This window comes from Triplophysa dalaica, chromosome 4 (genome assembly GCF_015846415.1).
Source record: "Triplophysa dalaica isolate WHDGS20190420 chromosome 4, ASM1584641v1, whole genome shotgun sequence".
NCBI lineage: Eukaryota > Metazoa > Chordata > Actinopteri > Cypriniformes > Nemacheilidae > Triplophysa > Triplophysa dalaica.
In genome coordinates this window covers 15684356-15703552 of record NC_079545.1, presented here as the reverse complement: position 1 = coordinate 15703552, position 19197 = coordinate 15684356, and the positions used below count along the sequence as shown (strand labels likewise).

The window sequence follows — 19197 nt, the reverse complement described above, 5'->3', positions numbered from 1 at the left end:
TTAGCAACTTGAGAATTTGTATTGATCTGAAAAGAATTTTGTGGTTTTGCTATTGAATGAGTGTGAGATGTTGGAGGGGGATGTCTGTGGGTTTATTAAGCTCGGCAGTAAAGCTCTAGTTAGTTGATGGTGACAGATGCCGGTAAGAGAAAGCACAATCCTCCAGGGTAAAAATAAATAGGAGTGTGCTGCAGTCTTTCATCTTTATACAGAATAAAGACTGACTTCAGCTGCTTGCTGATAACTAGAAAAAAAGGCTTTTGTATAGATTTGACATCGATTTGGTTCATTCACTGGAGTTTATTTCTGATATGTGTTCTCGCAAAGCTGTTTAATGAAAAACCAATAAAACTGGTTTATGCTAGTAACCAGTAAATTTAACTTGATTACTGTACAAAGATGCTGTGAAATGAAGACACACTCAGGCAGAATAAAACCAAGAGTTCCGGGTGTATCACCACACATTTCATTTTCTCACATTCACCTTCTTCATTCTGTCCATCTCTAGACACACCAGCTGGACAGATCATAAAATATATAAAAAATAAATATATAATCTTATCTACATCATCACAGCACTGAGTTTACGCAGAACACCTAAGAAGATATTTTGAAGAACACTGCCCCCATTGACTACCATTGTAAAACCATTGAGAAAAATATCTCAAAATATCTCCTTTTGTGTTTCACAGAAGCAAGAGTTTTATTCAGGGTTAATATGACAAAGTTTTTATTTCTGGTATTATTGAGCACTATATATGTTTAGTAGGTGTGTAATGGGACACGTACGCGTATTCGTACCGAACCATATCAAGCTGTCGCGGGGAAAACTCCAAATGAAGTCATCGTTTCTATTCCCTACTCCCTTCATAGGGCAGAGCCCTTGGAGTTTATACTTTGGAGTGAACAGGGCATTTAAGTGCCATTACGTAGACGTTTGGAATGCACTTGGCAAAGGGAGCGACCTAATTTCCTCATTATCTTCAGCTGTCATGTTCCCGTGACGAAGCAGCATGGTGTCCGTCAGCAGATGTCACAGTTTTAAAAGCATAACTTAAGCATAAAACCTAACTGTTTGCGATACATTTTATATTTTAAAAAGTTGTATATATTACTGTTTATTTATTATATAGCATATTTTAAATTCTTTTTAAAATATAAAATGTATATCTTTGTCACGGGAACATGCCAGCTGAAGATAATAAGGAACTCATGTCGCTCCCTTTACCAATCGCATTACAAACGTCTACATAATAGACTCGTTCGACTTGATGCAGCGCCGCAAGATCACACAGGCATATGACATCAAAGTCCCGCAAGAGGTATTTGAATAATCACAAAAAGTTTGGTTTAATATCGCTCTCGCGGTATGTAATCCGCCTGTCAGATCTTGTGGCCCTGCAAGTCGATCGAGCCTAATGGCATTCAAATGCCCTGTTCACTCCAAAGTCTAAAAGGGAGTAGGGCAAAGGAATGATGACTAAATTTGGAATGTTACCTGTGACGGTTCGGTACAATACACGTACCGTTACACCCCTAATGTTTAGTCATTTTATTTGGCTTCTGTTGTTCAATTCACTTCAGTTCTGTTTCATTTATTTAGCACTTTTCATTCGAAGCATTGTGCATTCTACTTTACTTACCTACTGTACATTTTTTCAGATTTTGACCTTGTCCAGCATCCGTTTCCCTCTCTCTTTTTGTTTCTCTCTCTCTCTCTGATCGCTCTCTCTCTCTCGGCTCTGTTTTCTGCTTCACGGATGCTGAGGGTCAAACCGGATGCTGCTTGAAATAAGCTGTCAAAAACTTTCACCTGTCTGTTGATGGATCACTCTCTTCTCATTTCACATGCCCTATTCTCTCTCTACATAATTTTTTATCATCAATCGCTCTCTCTCTCTGTCTTTCTTCATATGGGGAAAGGGAACACACGTTTGCATTGTGTCTTTAGGTATAAGATGAAATGCCACTCATTACTGTCTGCCATATTCCTTTAGATCTTAAAGGCTTACGGATCATTTTCTTTCTCACATTTTGTTGGATAATACAAATATATTCTTGCTGAATGTTTCTGTTATTATGAGCACATAATTCTGTGTACTTCATCATTTCTATCTTTTTGAAAAGCACCACTGATGTGGTCTCCTCCTTTGAACCCCTGTCTTTCTCTTGCCCCATTTCTGTTGCTCTGTCTCTCTATCTCTCTCTCTCTCTCTCTCTCTCTCTCTCTCGCACACATGCTGCATTCATGCCGGGTTATTTTTAATTTCTCTGAAGTATTCTCTGCCTGCGCTCACAGATCGTCTGATGCATTCTGCACTCAAGATCTGTCCGAAATCATTGCTTCGGCTTTCTGGAAGTTGAGTTGTAGTGTACGTGTTAATATTCCTACAGGTTGACATATCCAAAGGTTTAAAATCAAACTATTACTGTCTAAGTGAGCGGCTTTGGCACAATAAGACCATTTATGTCAGTCTCTCTAAATTTTCAAACATGGTGTATTGGCATAACAGAAGTCTGTGCATTTGTTTTGCCGAAGCATTTGCATCTAGGCTTTGAACAATGTGCACGATGTAAAGCGCACTTGAAATTCTGGTATTTGTGGTATATTTTCATAATCCAATAAACAGTTTTATGTCAAAAGATAAAGGAAAATGTAAGAGAAGAACCGATATACACGCTTCATTTGCTCTCTTATCTTTCAACATCACTTCTTTTCTATCTTCTGCCTCATTTATTTATCTCCCTCTCTCTCGCTTGCTCTCTTGATCTTCTATACTATTGTTTTATATCAATTGACCTCATGCATTGAATTTTATGTTTTCTTTTATTGTTTTACTGTCACAGTGATACTGTATCTACAGAAAGGAAATGTGGCATTTTGATTAATTAAGAAAAGAATGAAGATGAAAATTGTTGATAATGCTAACAAATGTATCTAAATATGTAAATCACAGTTTACTACACAGTGCACATTACACACTAGTTGCACTTCAGAGATACATGTTTTCATTCAGTTCTTCAACTGGATTCAGTGCGTTTACATGCACAAAATAAACGGATATCAATCAAAAATCAGTTTACATGCATATCAATAAACCATTTACGCAGAAAACCGAGTTTAATACTTGCAGGTTTCTCGCGTGCAGTGACGTCACCATCGATAGTCTGTTTAGTAATTAAAAATCACCTTTCAGCCATAAAAGAACAGCGTTTTATGCGTTTACATGACCTTACTTGTTATCAGCTTACTAAGCATAATCGGAGTAAGACTGTTCATGTATACGCACTCATTGTAAGAGTGAATGCTACAGCGCAAAAAGAATCTGGACAACAATATATTTATTTTCAAGGTTAAAATGCAACCTATATTGTGTATCTATTATAGTATAGCTTTTTTTAAATTTGTGCTGTTATTATTTAAATGGCATAAAGTACACAATATAACATTTTGCTGAAAAGGTCACAAGAGATGCATTCCTTACAGTTTTAAATTAACTGCTTACATGTATTTATTCTAACAGATTTTAGGTAGTGCTGGATTGAATGAACATAACCGGGTCTTAAAGGGACATCAGGGAATCTTAAATTGTGTCTAATTGTGGTTCATCGAAAAACAAACGTGTGTGCGCTGATAGAGAAGCAAATGTGTGGTGTTGTGCCTCGCAGTGGGTAGAATTGATCTGCCGTGTCATTGTGTTTTTGCGGGTGAGATGATAAATGTTTGCGGTTGCAGACCTCAGACTCTCTGGACCTAAAGCTCAAACAATTTCCCCCTTATCTCACAAAAATACACGCGGTGCAATTTCACACACTAAAGAAGTCACATTGGCAAGTGTGCCCCGCCCGCTGAGTTTGTGTGAGGGCATGTGTGACCGTGTGTTTTAGCAGAATAATCTATTTTGGCAGGGACCATTTGGGCCTGGAGTCACAGTTTGATGGTTTCTCTCCCTCATTAAAGTGCCTGTTCATCCAAAAGTGAAAAATGTGCTGTTTTCTCATATGATACTTTCTGTTATTCATTTAAATCACATTAGCATGTTGTGACCTGTTGACTTAGAAGAAGGAATTTTTATTAGAAATATTTAAATTTGTCTTCTTTTTTTAGTTTCTTGAAAACATAAAGTCTAAACGATATGAAGTAAATAATGACATTTTTGGGTGAGCTATTTCTTAAATTTTGCCTATATGTTTTTATGTTTACTGACTAAACAGACACATAGAAAAGATCTTGATATTAAGCGCAACGTGACTTTTAGAGGGCGGTTTCCCAGACAGAGATTATTTTAAACCAGGACTAGGCCTTAGTTTAATAAGCAAATTTAAGTAGTTTGAGCAAACATAACTTCCTAAAACATTACGTGTGTGCTTTTTCAGACAACTAACGCAAAGCCACTGATGTATTTTAAAATATTTCAGTTCAAGTTGTTCTCAGTTGGGACATGTCATGATTCGGTCCTTGAGTTTTCTAGTTCTGTGGACAGAGTGGTGACAGTACAATGTATTTTGTGCTTTTTTTTATGTCAGGGAAACATGTGGTCATTGTGGTTACTTTGCGCCACGTGTTTCTCCTGTTGTGTATCTTGGCCCCACCCTCTCGTTTTCACGGTAATATCCCTATCTGTGTTTGATTCCTGTCATCTGCCCGTCAGCCTCCCTTTGTAATTATCCCTTGTTAGTGTTCCCATCTTAAGCCCCTTGTATTCATTGTCCCGTCTCGGTTCATTGCCTTCCTACGAGTACTCATGTGTGTACCTTCCCTCGTGTCTTCTCGTTTGGATTACCGTGTTCCTGTTTTGTTGTACCCAGTCGTGTTGGTGGACTTATTGTTTATATTATCTTGGACCTTGTTTGTTTGCCCCCTTGTGGGAAGTTTAAGTTTGAATTCTTGTTTTGTTAATCGTGTTTTCCCCATCATGGGTTTTTACTTTATTAATAAAAGTCTTTTGTTTAACCCTTTGTCTGCCAGCGCCTGGGTTCTGACCACATTCCTGATAGGACAGCTCTTACATTTTTTTTAGTCTAGGACTAGTCTAATCCCTGACACAATTTAAGGCAACATAAGGCAATTCTGTCACACAAATTTGTCTCCACTAGGCCTGAACCACATGAAAATCAGACCGGGGGAATAACCCTGTCAGCTGTAGAGAACGGGATGGAGAATTATTCTGCTTTTTAAAGTAAAACTGTCTTCAAAACTAGGAAGGTTATTTAAGTTTCTAGAAACAGAAAACGTCCCAAGCCAGATTTCGGTCTTTGTTCATCTTGTTTTCCAAAAGGTCCTCACATAGAAAATGACAAAATGGCCGCCTCCTTCACAGTGTCGGCTCTGTCTTTAAGAGAGGCATTAAAGCTTAAAATCATTTGGAGGAGGACAGCTGCCCTCTGGGGAGTGCTCTCGATCTCAGGCTCTTTCATTCGGCTCATTCAGAGAGATCGAACCGGATTTAAAGGCCACTGCACTGAAAAGAACCTGCCAGTGTATCGCCCGACTGAACTTCACGCCCTTCAGAGCGAAGGGTGAAGTTATGTAACAGAGATGAAACTACTAACGTGTAATACAGTTTGTAAGAGAGATGCTGGAGTTAACAAGATGCATTGAGTGTTTTATATAGTTATGCAATCAACTGTATTTATATAAATATCAGCTCTGAGGTACTAAAGTATGGAATTCCAAACCTGACTTAATTAAAAATAAATAAATACAAAAATAAATCCATGAAGAAATTTAAAATAGCTAAAATGAATGCTTTTTTATAGTTTTATTTCCTTATGTATTTGTAATTGTAATTTTTTTCATATTTATACATTTTTTCACTTATTTATTTACAAAAAAAATATTTCCACTTTAAATTATTTCCACATTTAGCAATCGATCTCAGAGTGGCGGTGCTGAAGCTTTGAGGCCACAGGGATACCTTGTGGTGTGTCCAAACGAAACGAGGTTGACGAAGTTAACTAAGTTGCTAGAGAAGGCAATCTAGTCATTTAAAATCACCCTTACTGTATGTAGATAGGGTTACCTAAATACACTTTATTAGGGATGTGGCAGTAAATCATTATACGGTTGAGATTTCTAAAATGTCTTGACACACAGGTCTGCTATGAGACGCTTGGAAGAATACACTTGGACATGGATGCGCTTCAAATTATCCACTAGAAATCACATTAAATGTAAATGCGCTGGATGGAGCTGATAAGAGCTTGAGTTGTTTTTGGTTGAGACTCGCACAAACCAGTTCAGAACGCCGAGAGAAACCAGCATATTTCACCAAAGTCTTCACCAGCAAAAGCCTTTATTTCTTGAAATTTTGATGATTATGGCTTAAATATAATGAAAACCCCAAATTCAGTGTCTCAGTAAATGTGAATATTGCATAAGGTCAATAAAGAAAAGGATACTCTTAACAGAAATTTCAGGGTTCTGAAAAGTATGTTAATTTCTATGCACTCAATACTCGTTGGGTGTGCTTTGCATGAATTACTGCGTCAATGCGTCGTGGCATGGAGGCAAGCAGCCTGTGGCAATTTTCAGGTGTAAAGGAAGCCCAGGTTTCTTTGATAGCGGCCTTCAGGTCATCTGCATTGTTGGGTCTGGTGTCTCTCATCTTTCCTTCAGAAAACACAGTGGACCATGAGCATGCACTTTTGGTTGGATTTAATCCCGGATCCCTAAATCCAATTGATGAGTTTTCATTAATCCGTATCTAAGAGCAGCATCTATGAAATATGCATTATATTTTAAGCATTTGAAATAAAATACTCTTTTATTTTTGCCTTTTTTAAATTTCTTCATGGATTTATTTTTGTATTTATTTATTTTTAATTAAGTCAGGTTTGGAATTCCATACTAAAGAACCAGAGATAAGTGAAGACAATTATTCATGCATCTATGGGAATTTCTTTTTATTATCTGTCTGAGAAATGGTAAAATAGTGTTTGGTCCTGATGCTGCCCAGTAAAGTTGGAAATGCAATTAAACTGAATCTGAGAACCTCAAAATATCGTCTTTGAACTACATCATAGAGAACTGAATAAACCAAAACATTCATGAGCCAAAGCAGACGGTGATCTATCGGGATTTAATATGATGTCAGAGGAAACCATCTATCCGGGATACACGATTGTGTTTGTCTCTCTCTGGATTTGTTAGAGGTTTAAAGCTGATTCGTTTATCAGGTTGAGCTGGTCGACAGCGTCTGATCTCAGCAGACATCACGTTCAGTTACTGAGATCTCTGGAGATCCAGATTGATGTAACATACAGCTGATGGAGCAGAATTTCTCTCCATCCTTCTTCATCTCTAACATGTGTAAGCGAGATAATAGGGTCTCCGAAGCTCACAACTAATTCTGACGCAACACTCACACTGTATGTTTTATATTTTATTCTCATTTATAAAGCTGTTAGTCAGAGCTGTAAAAGTACAGAAAGATGATACTTTTACTCTTTAAAAAAACATATTTATAAATGAAATTTTAAGTTGGCTTGTTGTGTGCTATATGCAGTCTCTTTTCAGGGGAATCCAGTTTGTCCAAAAAGACACTTTCTGTCGTAATTTCTTCTGTGTAACACAAAAGAAGATATTTTGAGAAATGTTTCTGTGGTTTTGTGTTCAATGGAAGTTAATGGCGGAAATGTTGTTTGATTACCAGCGTTCATCAAAATATCTTCTTTTGTATTCTGTAGAAGAAGAAAAGTCAAACGGATTTGTAATGAAACTGCTCTGAAAGTGATCCCAACAATGTTGAATTTCTTTTTTGTTGTTTTAGTTCTGTTGTGAATTATTTTTAATGCATCTTGCATTGAAAGGGGCTGTTGATTAGAGGATCAAAGAGGTTTATAAACCACCGTCTCCAGGGATTTAACTCATTATCATTTTTTAACATTTTGAACTGTGTGAAGACATTTTTCTTTGTGCCACTGATAAACACAGTAACAGTATGAGAACAGTCAGTGTTTAACTGCAGTAATTTGACAGTCGTTGCTTTATCAGGTTAAGATCAATCGTTATTCTTGCTTTGAGTAAAACCCCAAAACCAACAAGTACATCATCATTACACCCTTGCTTTAGAGAGAGAGAGAAAGAGAAAGAGAGAGATTAGTTGTATTTTAGCGCAAAACAACTAAAATGAAGTTAGAATTGATTAAGCTGCCATTATGTTGGTAAATGTTGTTTCACTACTCACTCAATGTTTATATTACAACATCAGATACTAAATTAAGGTTTAATCCCTCATACCAACAAATTTCACAACATATGCCATCTTTGGCTGCATAGTTGGTTTGTAACATTACGCCTAGTTTCCACTCATAATAAAATCTCCTATGTCAGCTTCTTGGACCAATTTAAACAATTTCAGTCAGAGCAAAATAAATGCATCGATCAACAAGATGTATTATTTTAAGTCCTGTGTAATGGCTTTTTTAACACTGTTATTGTGTCAGATATCAGCACACATGATGAATGTAAAGCGAGATTTATGCAGATCAGGGATATCTGAGGTGAGGATTTAGCGAGTAATGAATTCTGTGACGACGTCTCCTGCTGTTTCGCCACCTGTTCAGCAGTGCTTCGTGACTTTACCAACGATCCCCGGCATGCTCACCGCCACCCTCTGTCATCAGCGCAAGAAATCTGGAAAACAAGCCCATTAATCTTTTTAACTTTGAACTTCACAAAAATAACTATGTAACTTTATAACATTGACGAAATATCGTACAAAGTTACTTTGATTCATAAATATTTGATCTGTTATTAAAATTGTTAAAATGATTTACTATTTAACAATAATGTTTTATAGTTTAAATGATTTATATTAATATTAGATATTTGCAAGGTTATTTTAGTTTACAAAAATTTTGAAAATGTTTCTTTTCATAAAAATATAGGAAAAACTAAATTAACTGTTGCCTCAAAAATAGACTGAAATAAGTTTAAAGCACTAAAATTATAATAATAAACAAAAAATAAAATAAATGTATTAATCTTATATAGCAACATAAACAAATAAATTATAAAATGACACCAAAATAACTAAAACTTTAACTGAAATTGACATGCAGACTAAATATCAAAAAATTATAAAGCTAATTTAAAATATTAATAAAACTAAAATCAAAAATATAATAGCCATGGATGTTTGCATATTAATGTATTGAAACAAAATAATAATAATTATTAGTAATATTTTAAATAGTTTTTTAGCTCTTTTATGTTTTAATATTTTAGAATAACATTTAAATTATATAATTATTAAATTATATATTTTTTAATTATATTTTAATTTAATATTGAATGATAATGTTTTGTTAATTTTATATTTAAAATTATTTAATGTTTACATATTGATATTATTAATTATAATGTTAAGAATAGATGTCTACATATTTATATATTTAAATAAAATTGTTTATCATTTTTATCGTTTTTATATATTTGAACTTTTAACATTTTAGAAAAACGTTATATATTATTAAAATCAGATTTAGGTCAAATAAAACCTAAACAGATTTTATGAGATTCACCAGGTTGTGTAGCCTGTTTTGTGAACTATCCAGGGATTGTCATGCCAAGCAACAACATCTGACAGTGATATGCACAACCTTATTGCTTTAAAATAAAATAGTAACTTATAATAAAGATTCATATAAAGTGAATAGAAGTATTGTAATGTACAGTAGGCCTGAAGGAGCATTTTTGTGCAGTTACCTATTATGTGAATGTTAGTGGTGATGGTGATTAAGTGAAGACGCTGAATTGAGTCTCCATTTTGAAATAGGAGACCATTAGTTGCACAGGTTCTGGGATTGGATCCAGACAGCAGGAGACATCAGCCAATATGTTTCTGTCAAATCCTGTACATTCAGCAAAATTGAATTTATTATCTTCATGGCATGGCTGAAATATTTAGTTGTGGATTCATTCCGTTTGGGTGGAATTACAGCTTGGATTTCACCAGAGGGACCCTTGTGGGCATTTATTCATCCTCATGTCATTCCAAACCTAAATGAAGATATTTTATATGAAGTTACTGTATATTTTTATGTACTTTGATGACCAGACAGCATCTATTAACTTCCATTGTACAAACACAAAACCGTTGAGACATATCTCAAAATATCTTTTTGTGAGTCATACAGGTTTCGAATGACACAAAGGTGCCAGTACATGAATCTGTATTTCTTTGTATCTAAAAAAAATCCTCAATGTTGACTTTACTAACACTGTTCTTTATTTAATCCAGATTGCCATGTACGATGGGGCGAGGATTCCCTCCCCTGAGGAAGGTGCGAATGGGGTCACCCTGCAGCCGGAGACCCCCGCGAAGGAGCCTGAGGAGGAGGCGGGTGATCAGCCCAAGCCTGTCCTGGTGAAGAAGGCTCACCGTGAGATCCTGGACCATGAGAGGAAGAGAAGAGTGGAACTGAAATGCATGGAGCTACAGGAGATGATGGAGGAGCAGGGGTAAGTGAGGACACTAAGTGTGTGTGACAGTGTGTGTTCTGGTACTCAATGTCCTGATAATGTGGTTCACCCCATAAATCAAATCGCAATATATTTTTATCATACATATATCTTGAGTAAATTATGTTCCTGTCTCATGATTATTTACACTGTTTCTGAAATACTGTATACTGTAATTCAGGAAGCAACTGCCTACTCTCTTCTCACTGTTTCTTACTCATCTTACACACGCACACACACACAAACACACACATTAATAAAAGTGCGTCTGATTGGCTGAGGTTTTTAAAGCGTCTCTGAGTGTCTCATTATTCAGCATCTGCGAACCTTCATGCTCAATGAATGCAGGAGCTTTACTTGTGGATTAAAAAACTGCTAACAGGCTTAAATGTTCAGTGAGTCAGCGATGAGGACGTCCATTCATCAAATGCTCATCACAGCAGATCTGCGAGTTAACTTAACCATTTCTGTTTTGTGGCAGCTTCAAACCACATATCCCCAGCAAACTTTTGGTCACGCGTGCTTGTTGAAACATATTTGTACCTTTACCCACTAATGGTATATATAAGTTCCCTATGCAGTAACTATGATCCAGTCCTGGTCAGCTTGCAACCATAGAAACGCAAAGTAAAATATTGTGAACTGATCCAAAAATACATGTAATAATAATTCATGTGTTGTTTATACATGTATTGGAATTTGCTTTCAAGATCAGTTCTGCTAACATTATACTATATTATATTATTTTTGTCACTCTAACCTATTTGTCCGATGTCCATTTTTTGGTAGTTTACAACAATATTTTCACTCGGAATTTGGAAGAAATGTTGTCACTAGTTTACTGAATGAAACAAAAATGATCGTGACTTCATAGTAATTTCATAAATACTGCAGTGGTCTCTTACTTTTCAGAGGGTTGCAGTATAATAAAAAGTATAAGCAATAGGTTCTAAAATATAGAATATTATTTAATAATGTCAAATTTGATCATATTTCCATTTTTCATTTGGTAGAAGACTGAAAATTTGGAATATTCATATGCATGATGGATCTCTCCTCTCATTAGCAGAAGTGGAATGTTCCTTATTAGAGGTTCTGGGTAATAGATTTCATATCGATGGTGATCATATTCAACAGAATGCTGGAGATAGAGGGGGGGGTGTAGATCAGCCATCTGGCGGTATCACACACAGGCACATGCACGCACACACACACATACATGCACACACACACATCTCTCTGTTCATCCCCGTGTACTAATTGTGCACTGCTTTAGAGGAGATGTAGGGCGTCCATATGTTCTGGCCTGCATGAGCAGCCTCCAGACGGCGTGCATGTTTGCGAAAGTCAGACGAGAACTCTGTGGCGCTTGGCTCACAGAAGATTGGTTGTGTTAAACATGATTCAGATGTCTGCTGTTCTATCTGTTTGTACGAGGGACCTCCAAATATCACCCTGAATACATTTTAAAGAAACAGTTCATAGAAAAATAGAAATACTGTCATCATTCGCTCATCCATCATCACACTGGCCCTAATCAATTTTATTGGTATGTGTTTCAGTAAAATTATGATTTTTGTTTCATTCTATTTACTAGTGACAACATTTCTCCCAAATTCCAACGGAATTTTTTTATTATTTGCATTTATTTACAGAAAATTTAAATTGGACTCAACTGGTCAAAATAACAAAATAGATGCCATGTTTTCACGTCTTGAAAAGTTCACTGCAAAAAGTTTGCATTTATGTCATTAGTAATGTTTGTAATGTATATTAGGATCAGTTCAAACATAAACAGGAAAAAGGCTAAATTGCTTAGCCGTTCACATTGGTGTTTGGCTGACTTTATGTTATTCCTCACATTTGTTTTCTGTAGAAATTCACGGACACTGGACTGGAATTGCCATAATACATGCAAAAATGATGATCAGAGACAAAACTGCAGTCCTTTTTTCATTTTTTCTGTGGCTTTATATTGTCAGAGTGACAGTCGCATGCATTTAATTACATTAAATGGTGGCAGAATTGATATTTTTCCCTAAACTTTTTTTTTAACTAAGGGTGTTTCTTTATAAATCAGGGCAGAAGTGCGGATAGAGAGGGGGTTGGTGGGTAATTGCAGGGGTGGGGAACAAAGGGGGAGTGAAATCGGACAGCAGTGGCTATAATGTCGGCTAGGGGCTTTTCCTCTCATGTGTATATTAAGTTAATTGACACCCCTGCTGATAAAGCCTTAAACCCTGTCAACTTTTTTCTACAGACCCCCCAACACACATTGTTTTCACTACATTAAACAGACAGATGGAGTAAGCACACAGACCCACTTTGTGTGGATCACACGCATATGATTTGTCAATATGAGAGCTGTTTTTTTTCCAGAATAGAGTAGAAATACACATAAAACCTCCATATAACTCCTGCTGTTAGTAAATTATTTGAATGAACTCTCAACCCCTTGTATGTTTTATACTATGGCATGCCTTTTCATCATCTCTACAGAAGATACAGCCAGTTTTGTGGCATTTTTCCAGATGGAGACAGATGGAGACCAGGATGAAGCTTCTTGTATAATTGAAACTCTCCCAAGAGAAGACTGTTGAGTAGAAGAGATCAATAGATGAGTGAATGGATGGACTCCGGTGAGGACACCGGAATTGTTTGTACTGTAATTGGATTCCCAGTTTTGTTTAAGGCTCGTGATTATGCATACGAGTGCGGTGTCCTTACTGGCTGTGAGCACCTCGAACAAGCAACCAATCAGATCACACGCTGGTGTCTTCCTCTTTTTCTTTAATTCCCAGAGCTTCAGTGAAAATCTCTCCTCATTATAGACGAGATGAAAGAAAATTAAAGATTATTTTTGTCTCTTGAACTGATTCAAAAGTGCTGGGATCTTTCTTTTATTAAAATGCTGCAATGAGGATGGAACAAGATGGAAACATGTCTTAGTGAATGAATTCAGAAACTTAACAGAGAGATACAATGACTTCAGTGTGGTTTTGTTTTTAATCAATGGACTGAACGACAGTTCATAGAATTTAATTTGATTTCATGTGTAGAAAAGACAAATGGATGAACAGTTATGCTACATCTTGGGATATGGGTGCACGTGGCTTTACTGAACAGCCCGATTTATAATATGATATTATAATCTATCTTTATATCCTTAGCATTGATGTGTTGGGTGTTTGTTAGGTTCATGTTGGAGAAGATGTTATTAAACTGGGGGTAAATTGCGCTATTGATTAACTGCAGCCTAAACAAAAGTGCATTCATGTCCCACGAGTCTGGTGCTCGTGCTGCTGGCTTTGCTCATCTCATTATTATCTAATTGGACTAATAGGGCCGCATCTATCTTGGCCTAGATGTGTGTTACATCTGCTGGTGTTAAACATGTCTAGAACCTCCTGCCCGCTCAAATGAACATAACCTGGGGCTTTAACATGCTCATTCTGCAGACCGTGCAGTATTTAATGCATCTATCTTAAAAAACAGCATTTACCTAAAAGACTGCCTTTACCGTTACTACCATTGTTTCTGATAAATTGTTGTTGCATTAGACGTGCATGTTTAATTTAAAGAAATTATAATAAATAAATAAATTATTAGGCAGTATACAATGCACACATTACGCAGTAAATAGTATGCATGCCCCATCCATCTCTTCCCATAAAAAGGAAGGAAATATATTTTTATTTCTTTTCTCGTGTACATATGTCAGAAGGGATTTGGTAAATCAGCATCATCCGGCAGCCCTCCAGCGAATGCTTTAATAGTAAAACTTCCTGTTTTTCATGCACTGCTTTGTGCAGATGCTCTGGGCAATAGCTGATGAAAACCAGCTATTGTAATGCCATACATTACCAGCTGAAGTGAATGCACAATGGTTGCCTGTGGTTACACCAGCCTCCTTTAACCAGACAGCAGGTGTAATCAGTCGACACAAGCATCAGACACATTCACACCGTGGCGATAGATAGATCTGCTCCCAAAACCAGCCGTAATCCTGGAACACAGAGCACAAAAATATTGGGTAACATAGTGCAGACATGTTTAGATCAAACTGATGTTTTATCAATATTCGTGTTTTTTCTGCTCTGCCACAGAAAAAAAAATCCATGAATCACAGATATTTTTAACATCTTAGTAGTTTTCTTCTGCAGGACACTTCTTTTCTGTTCTGTATAAGAAAGAAAGTCATAAAAGTTTGAAATGACAAGAGGGTGACTTAATGATGACAATACATTTTTGGGTCATTTACAGGACTAGGCCTTAGATAAATTTGAACTTTCTTTACAAACATGCCTTGCAGAAAACATTACGGGTGTGCATCTTGGGATAAAACAATGGCTCTTGGTAAATTTAAAGATATGTCAATGCAGGTTGTTTTCAGTCAAGACAGCTTAAATATGTGTTTAAGTCTGGAACTAAGCAAAAGTCCTGTCCAAAAAAAGCTATTAAAGAGAAGGTAGCATGAGATCATGAAAATGACATTTCATCCAGTCTGTTATGTTGCCGTGTTTGAAAGTAAGCTGTCTGCCAAGTTGTAAGTCCGAAGGTGATTAAATAAAGTTATTTGCTTGTAAAAATGGGAGTCGACTCTGAATCACACATACGAGACGTGAACTAGTACACCCGCATATCTACGTCACTATACATAGTCCCCGCCTACGTTTTGCTGAGAATGATGCGTTTGACCAATAGCAACAGACTACACAATCTGACCAATCACATGACACAAGGTTAGCGGGTAGGCGTGGCCTAGACGGATGAATAGCGGAACGAATCATTTGAGAGTCAGTCAAGAAGTAAGGTACGAATAACTGCCTATTATTACGACATTAAAGTGTTTAAACACATTGTATTTACATAAACTTGTTGTTGGACACTCCATAAACCAAAGAAACGCAATACTGCGTTTAATTCAATTGTATTTAGCATTATTTTGACCATGTGAGACCGGTTGAATACACTGCAGTTTCATTACATGACAAACAAAGTAAGAAATCTCCAGAACGTCAGTGCATCTATTCTTTCTCATTCTATAGCCCAAAAAAATCGTTGCCACCCACATATTTCTGAATCGTGATTTTGGCGCCCCCTGCAGGCAGCTGTGTGATGTGACGATGTAGTTCAGTCAGAGCAGATTGTGTTACAAGCCTGTGGTCTTCTACTCACTCACACACAGGCTGCAGTAATCACGTTTTCTGATAGAGACACAATTGAGGATGTGATAAGAGCTTGTTTAATATCCATGTGGTTGGGAGAATACATGTTTCCATGCTGAATGTATTTGCACATTTTCAGCACATCTCTGATTTAGCGTTAGAGTTTTTCCTCCCCACCAATGAGATCTAAAGAGAGATATGATGAACGTCCATCAAAACCATTCCTGCAGTGCTTCAAAAAGCACGAGGGCCTAAATTGTCTGAATGCCATTGCCTTAGATAACAAAACATCAAAGTAAGTGGCATTTATTTTTAAACTAAGATATAGGTTTTGTCAGACCGTCTTTTGGGGAAAAGTCTTGTATTAAATTATAAATCTGACTTCATGAGAGAATTCTCCTTTAATTGGATGTGGAAGAGGTCTCGCAGGAAGACAGCAGTCAGTTATATCACAAGCTTTGTCCTACTTTCAAACTACACAGTCAAAAGCCGACTACACAATTAGAAAGACAAAGACAGCGAGTAACCTTCACATTAGGTCATTCAACTGATTTCAGATCAAAGGATTGTGTCTGACTGCGTGTTTATTCATTTTATATTGTGGCAGTAAGATACTCTAAGATACTAATGTCAGTGATAAGAGAGATCTTAATGTAAACTTTTCTCGTCAATGCTTTAAGAGCTTTGTCATTTCTGCCAGTATTTCATTTCTTGCCAAGCAAATGTTCACACAATGTATGTGATATTTTATAATAAACCTAGAGACATTTATTTGCTGCTGAATTTTGTTAGTTTATTACAAATATTATTGCTGATTTTGGATGCGATAGTGGTGTTTAAGGTGGTTTCTAGGAAATTGCTACCAGGTCAAAGATATTGTGGTGTCTAGTAAAACACTCTCTTCAGGGGTTTTAAATGTGTGTTTTTGTATGTAGGTATTCTGAAGAGGAGATCAAACAGAAGGTGGGAACGTTTCGGCAGATGCTGATGGACAAGGAAGGTGTGATAATGCGAGAGGGCTCGAACCCACGACCACCGTGAGTAAACAGTTCTCTACAGTGTGTTTGTGACTGAAAATGACTGTGTGAAATATTTAGTCCTAAAATGAATTGAATATTAATATTAGTTTTTTAGAAGGTGTTCAGCTGTGCTCCTTAAAACTGTAGGTATAGAGTCCTAGTAAAACATTGGTGAAAGTAAAACCATTGATCTGGTGCTGTTTGTTCTTATTTTTGAGCTGTAATTGAATAAAGTGTTAGTTTCCTTCACTCCGACAGTGTTGTATAACCTTACCGGTGGTGTGTGACACTACATTACTGTGATGAATGACAATATAGAGCAGGACAGAGAGGAACATTTGTAATGGAGCTCTGCTGGGTGACAGAAACACTGCCGGGCTGATTTTAGCATCACACTGTAATACAGCTGGACCATATCAATCAAACTTATTCATGTTTTTACCTTATCACAATGTTGGCTGTGTATAATATGGCCCTCATATATACATTTTTTTTACACATTTATTTGAAAAATGACCCGATCCATTATAGAATCTTTATTTGATCTGTTATACTTGGATGGTGACATTTCTCACTGTGAGGTTTATATGTTTATGTTTAATATTTTTTATATCAAAATGATCATTTTGAATTATCTGGACACATGCAGACGTGTAAGGGAGAATTATGAGGATGTGTGTGTCTAAGAGAGAGACATTTTCTCTGCACTTTTATTGTTATCCAAAGAAATAAAATTTTATATGTTATAAAATGATTGGTAATGCAGACAAATGGATGTTGATGTCACCGAACTGTATTTTTCAAAAGTTGCTCTTTCATAGCGCTGAAGGAGATCTAAAATATAGAGCTGTCTGACTTTTGGTTGCTGAAGACAGTTTGTTCGAGATTTGGTTGAGATCTCTTCTGAACCTCTAGAGAAGATGTGAGATTAACTTCTGAGTTTAAACCGTGTTAGTTCCTTAAATGTGGGGAAATTCATTATAGCAACACAACGTTCAAATTAAGCAGACTTCACTTTTCTATTTGATTTTCTTTGTTTCTAGTACAGTGATTCCTGAACGTTTTGAAATGATGTACCTCTTCTAAAAATAAACAAATACATAAATTTAGGTTAAATATTAAGTTTATAACTAAAATTAAAATCATTTCGATTGTATTTTTGTTCCTATGAGTGGGTTTGTAGTATATATATTAAAGCATTGCTCTTTGGCCTTTATCTCCTATATTCACAGGGTCAGAATGCTTTCTCACGAGGAAGAAGATCATGTGGAAAACACAGAGTACGCTGATGGCTATCAGGAACATTACGACTTGGGCGGAGAATATTATGAACATAATTCAGCCGCTTATGACGACGGCAGGTAAACAGACAGACAACACACAGCTTACCATCTGATCTCAACATCTAAACAAACAACAGAAAATTATAATTATCCTTCACACCAGATCCAAGAGAAAATCCAGCAGTTCCCGCTCCCCTCGCCCAAAGAAGAGGAAGAAAAAGAAGACAAGAAAACACAGTCGGTCAGTTTCTTCGTAAATCATATTTGTTTATTTATTTGCGAGCTTTGGATTAGCAGTGTGATGTGAGAAAGTTGCATGTTGGTTATCTCGGGAACATGGCGGGCAGGTGTTTACGTTGACATAAATGTAACTTTTAGTAACACAAGTCAAATCATTATTATAAAGAGGGTCGTTTCAGTTCTTGGTTATCATTGGTTAAGCCTCATTTCATCTATATCACTGCATCACAGTGTTGCCTAGGAACCACTTTGGCAATTGTTTCTGCAGAGCTACAGACAAATGATATTTTATTAATATCAATACATTGTTGTTGCTGTGTGTTTATCTTATAAAACCTTGCTAGGTACAGTTGATGGAATATTTCATGTCGTAGTGAATAGATATTACACAAAAAACATCTTTATTAATTTCAACAACTGCTGTATGTGTTCTGATCATATAAGCATTCCTGTTACCAGTGAATTAGTTTGTTAGGTCTCTTTCATGAGGAGTGCTTCTGTTTGTAGACACAGCTGTTTGATTCACTCGAGGAAGATTGTTTTTCTGTTTCAAAATGCCAGGGAAGGAAACTGAAAAACATTAAAGGTCATGTAAAGAGGAATTATGCGTGTTTGTGTGCTATTTGTGTCTCACAGAGCCGAGAGTTCAACATCCCCCCGCAGAGACAAGAAGAAGAAAAACAGCAAGAAACACAAACGAGACAGGTGTGTGTGTTTATGAGTGTGAGTGCAACTGTGTTTGTGTGCATGTAAATACCAGCATGGCCTACTACATTTGCCAAAAAGTGCAATTTAAAACCAGAGTACACTTTAGAGAAAACTCTATTCCACAATGCACTGTACTCAATTTGACATCCATTATCAAGGTGTTGAGTGAAACATACTCTCATTGTCCAGAAATAGCAACAGGCACAGAAATACCTCTTCACAACTTCATACAGTTTTTCTTAGATATGTACTTATTGTAGAACAGATGTGTGCGTATGTGGAGAATGTCTGTCCTGATTTGGTGCTTATGG

General features: G+C 36.5%; 1 protein-coding gene across 1 annotated transcript in view; it reads left to right on the top strand.

The window, feature by feature from the left end:
• srrm3 (serine/arginine repetitive matrix 3) overlaps window positions 1–19197 on the top strand; it is a 43980-nt gene that overhangs the window by 10369 nt on the left and 14414 nt on the right. Inside the window, exons 2-6 of the mRNA XM_056746599.1 lie at window positions 10248–10468; window positions 16572–16673; window positions 17888–18016; window positions 18102–18179; window positions 18815–18883. Of these exons, the coding sequence (XP_056602577.1) occupies window positions 10254–10468; window positions 16572–16673; window positions 17888–18016; window positions 18102–18179; window positions 18815–18883 (593 nt within the window). The 5' untranslated portion in view covers window positions 10248–10253. The remainder of the gene's footprint in view (window positions 1–10247; window positions 10469–16571; window positions 16674–17887; window positions 18017–18101; window positions 18180–18814; window positions 18884–19197) is intronic.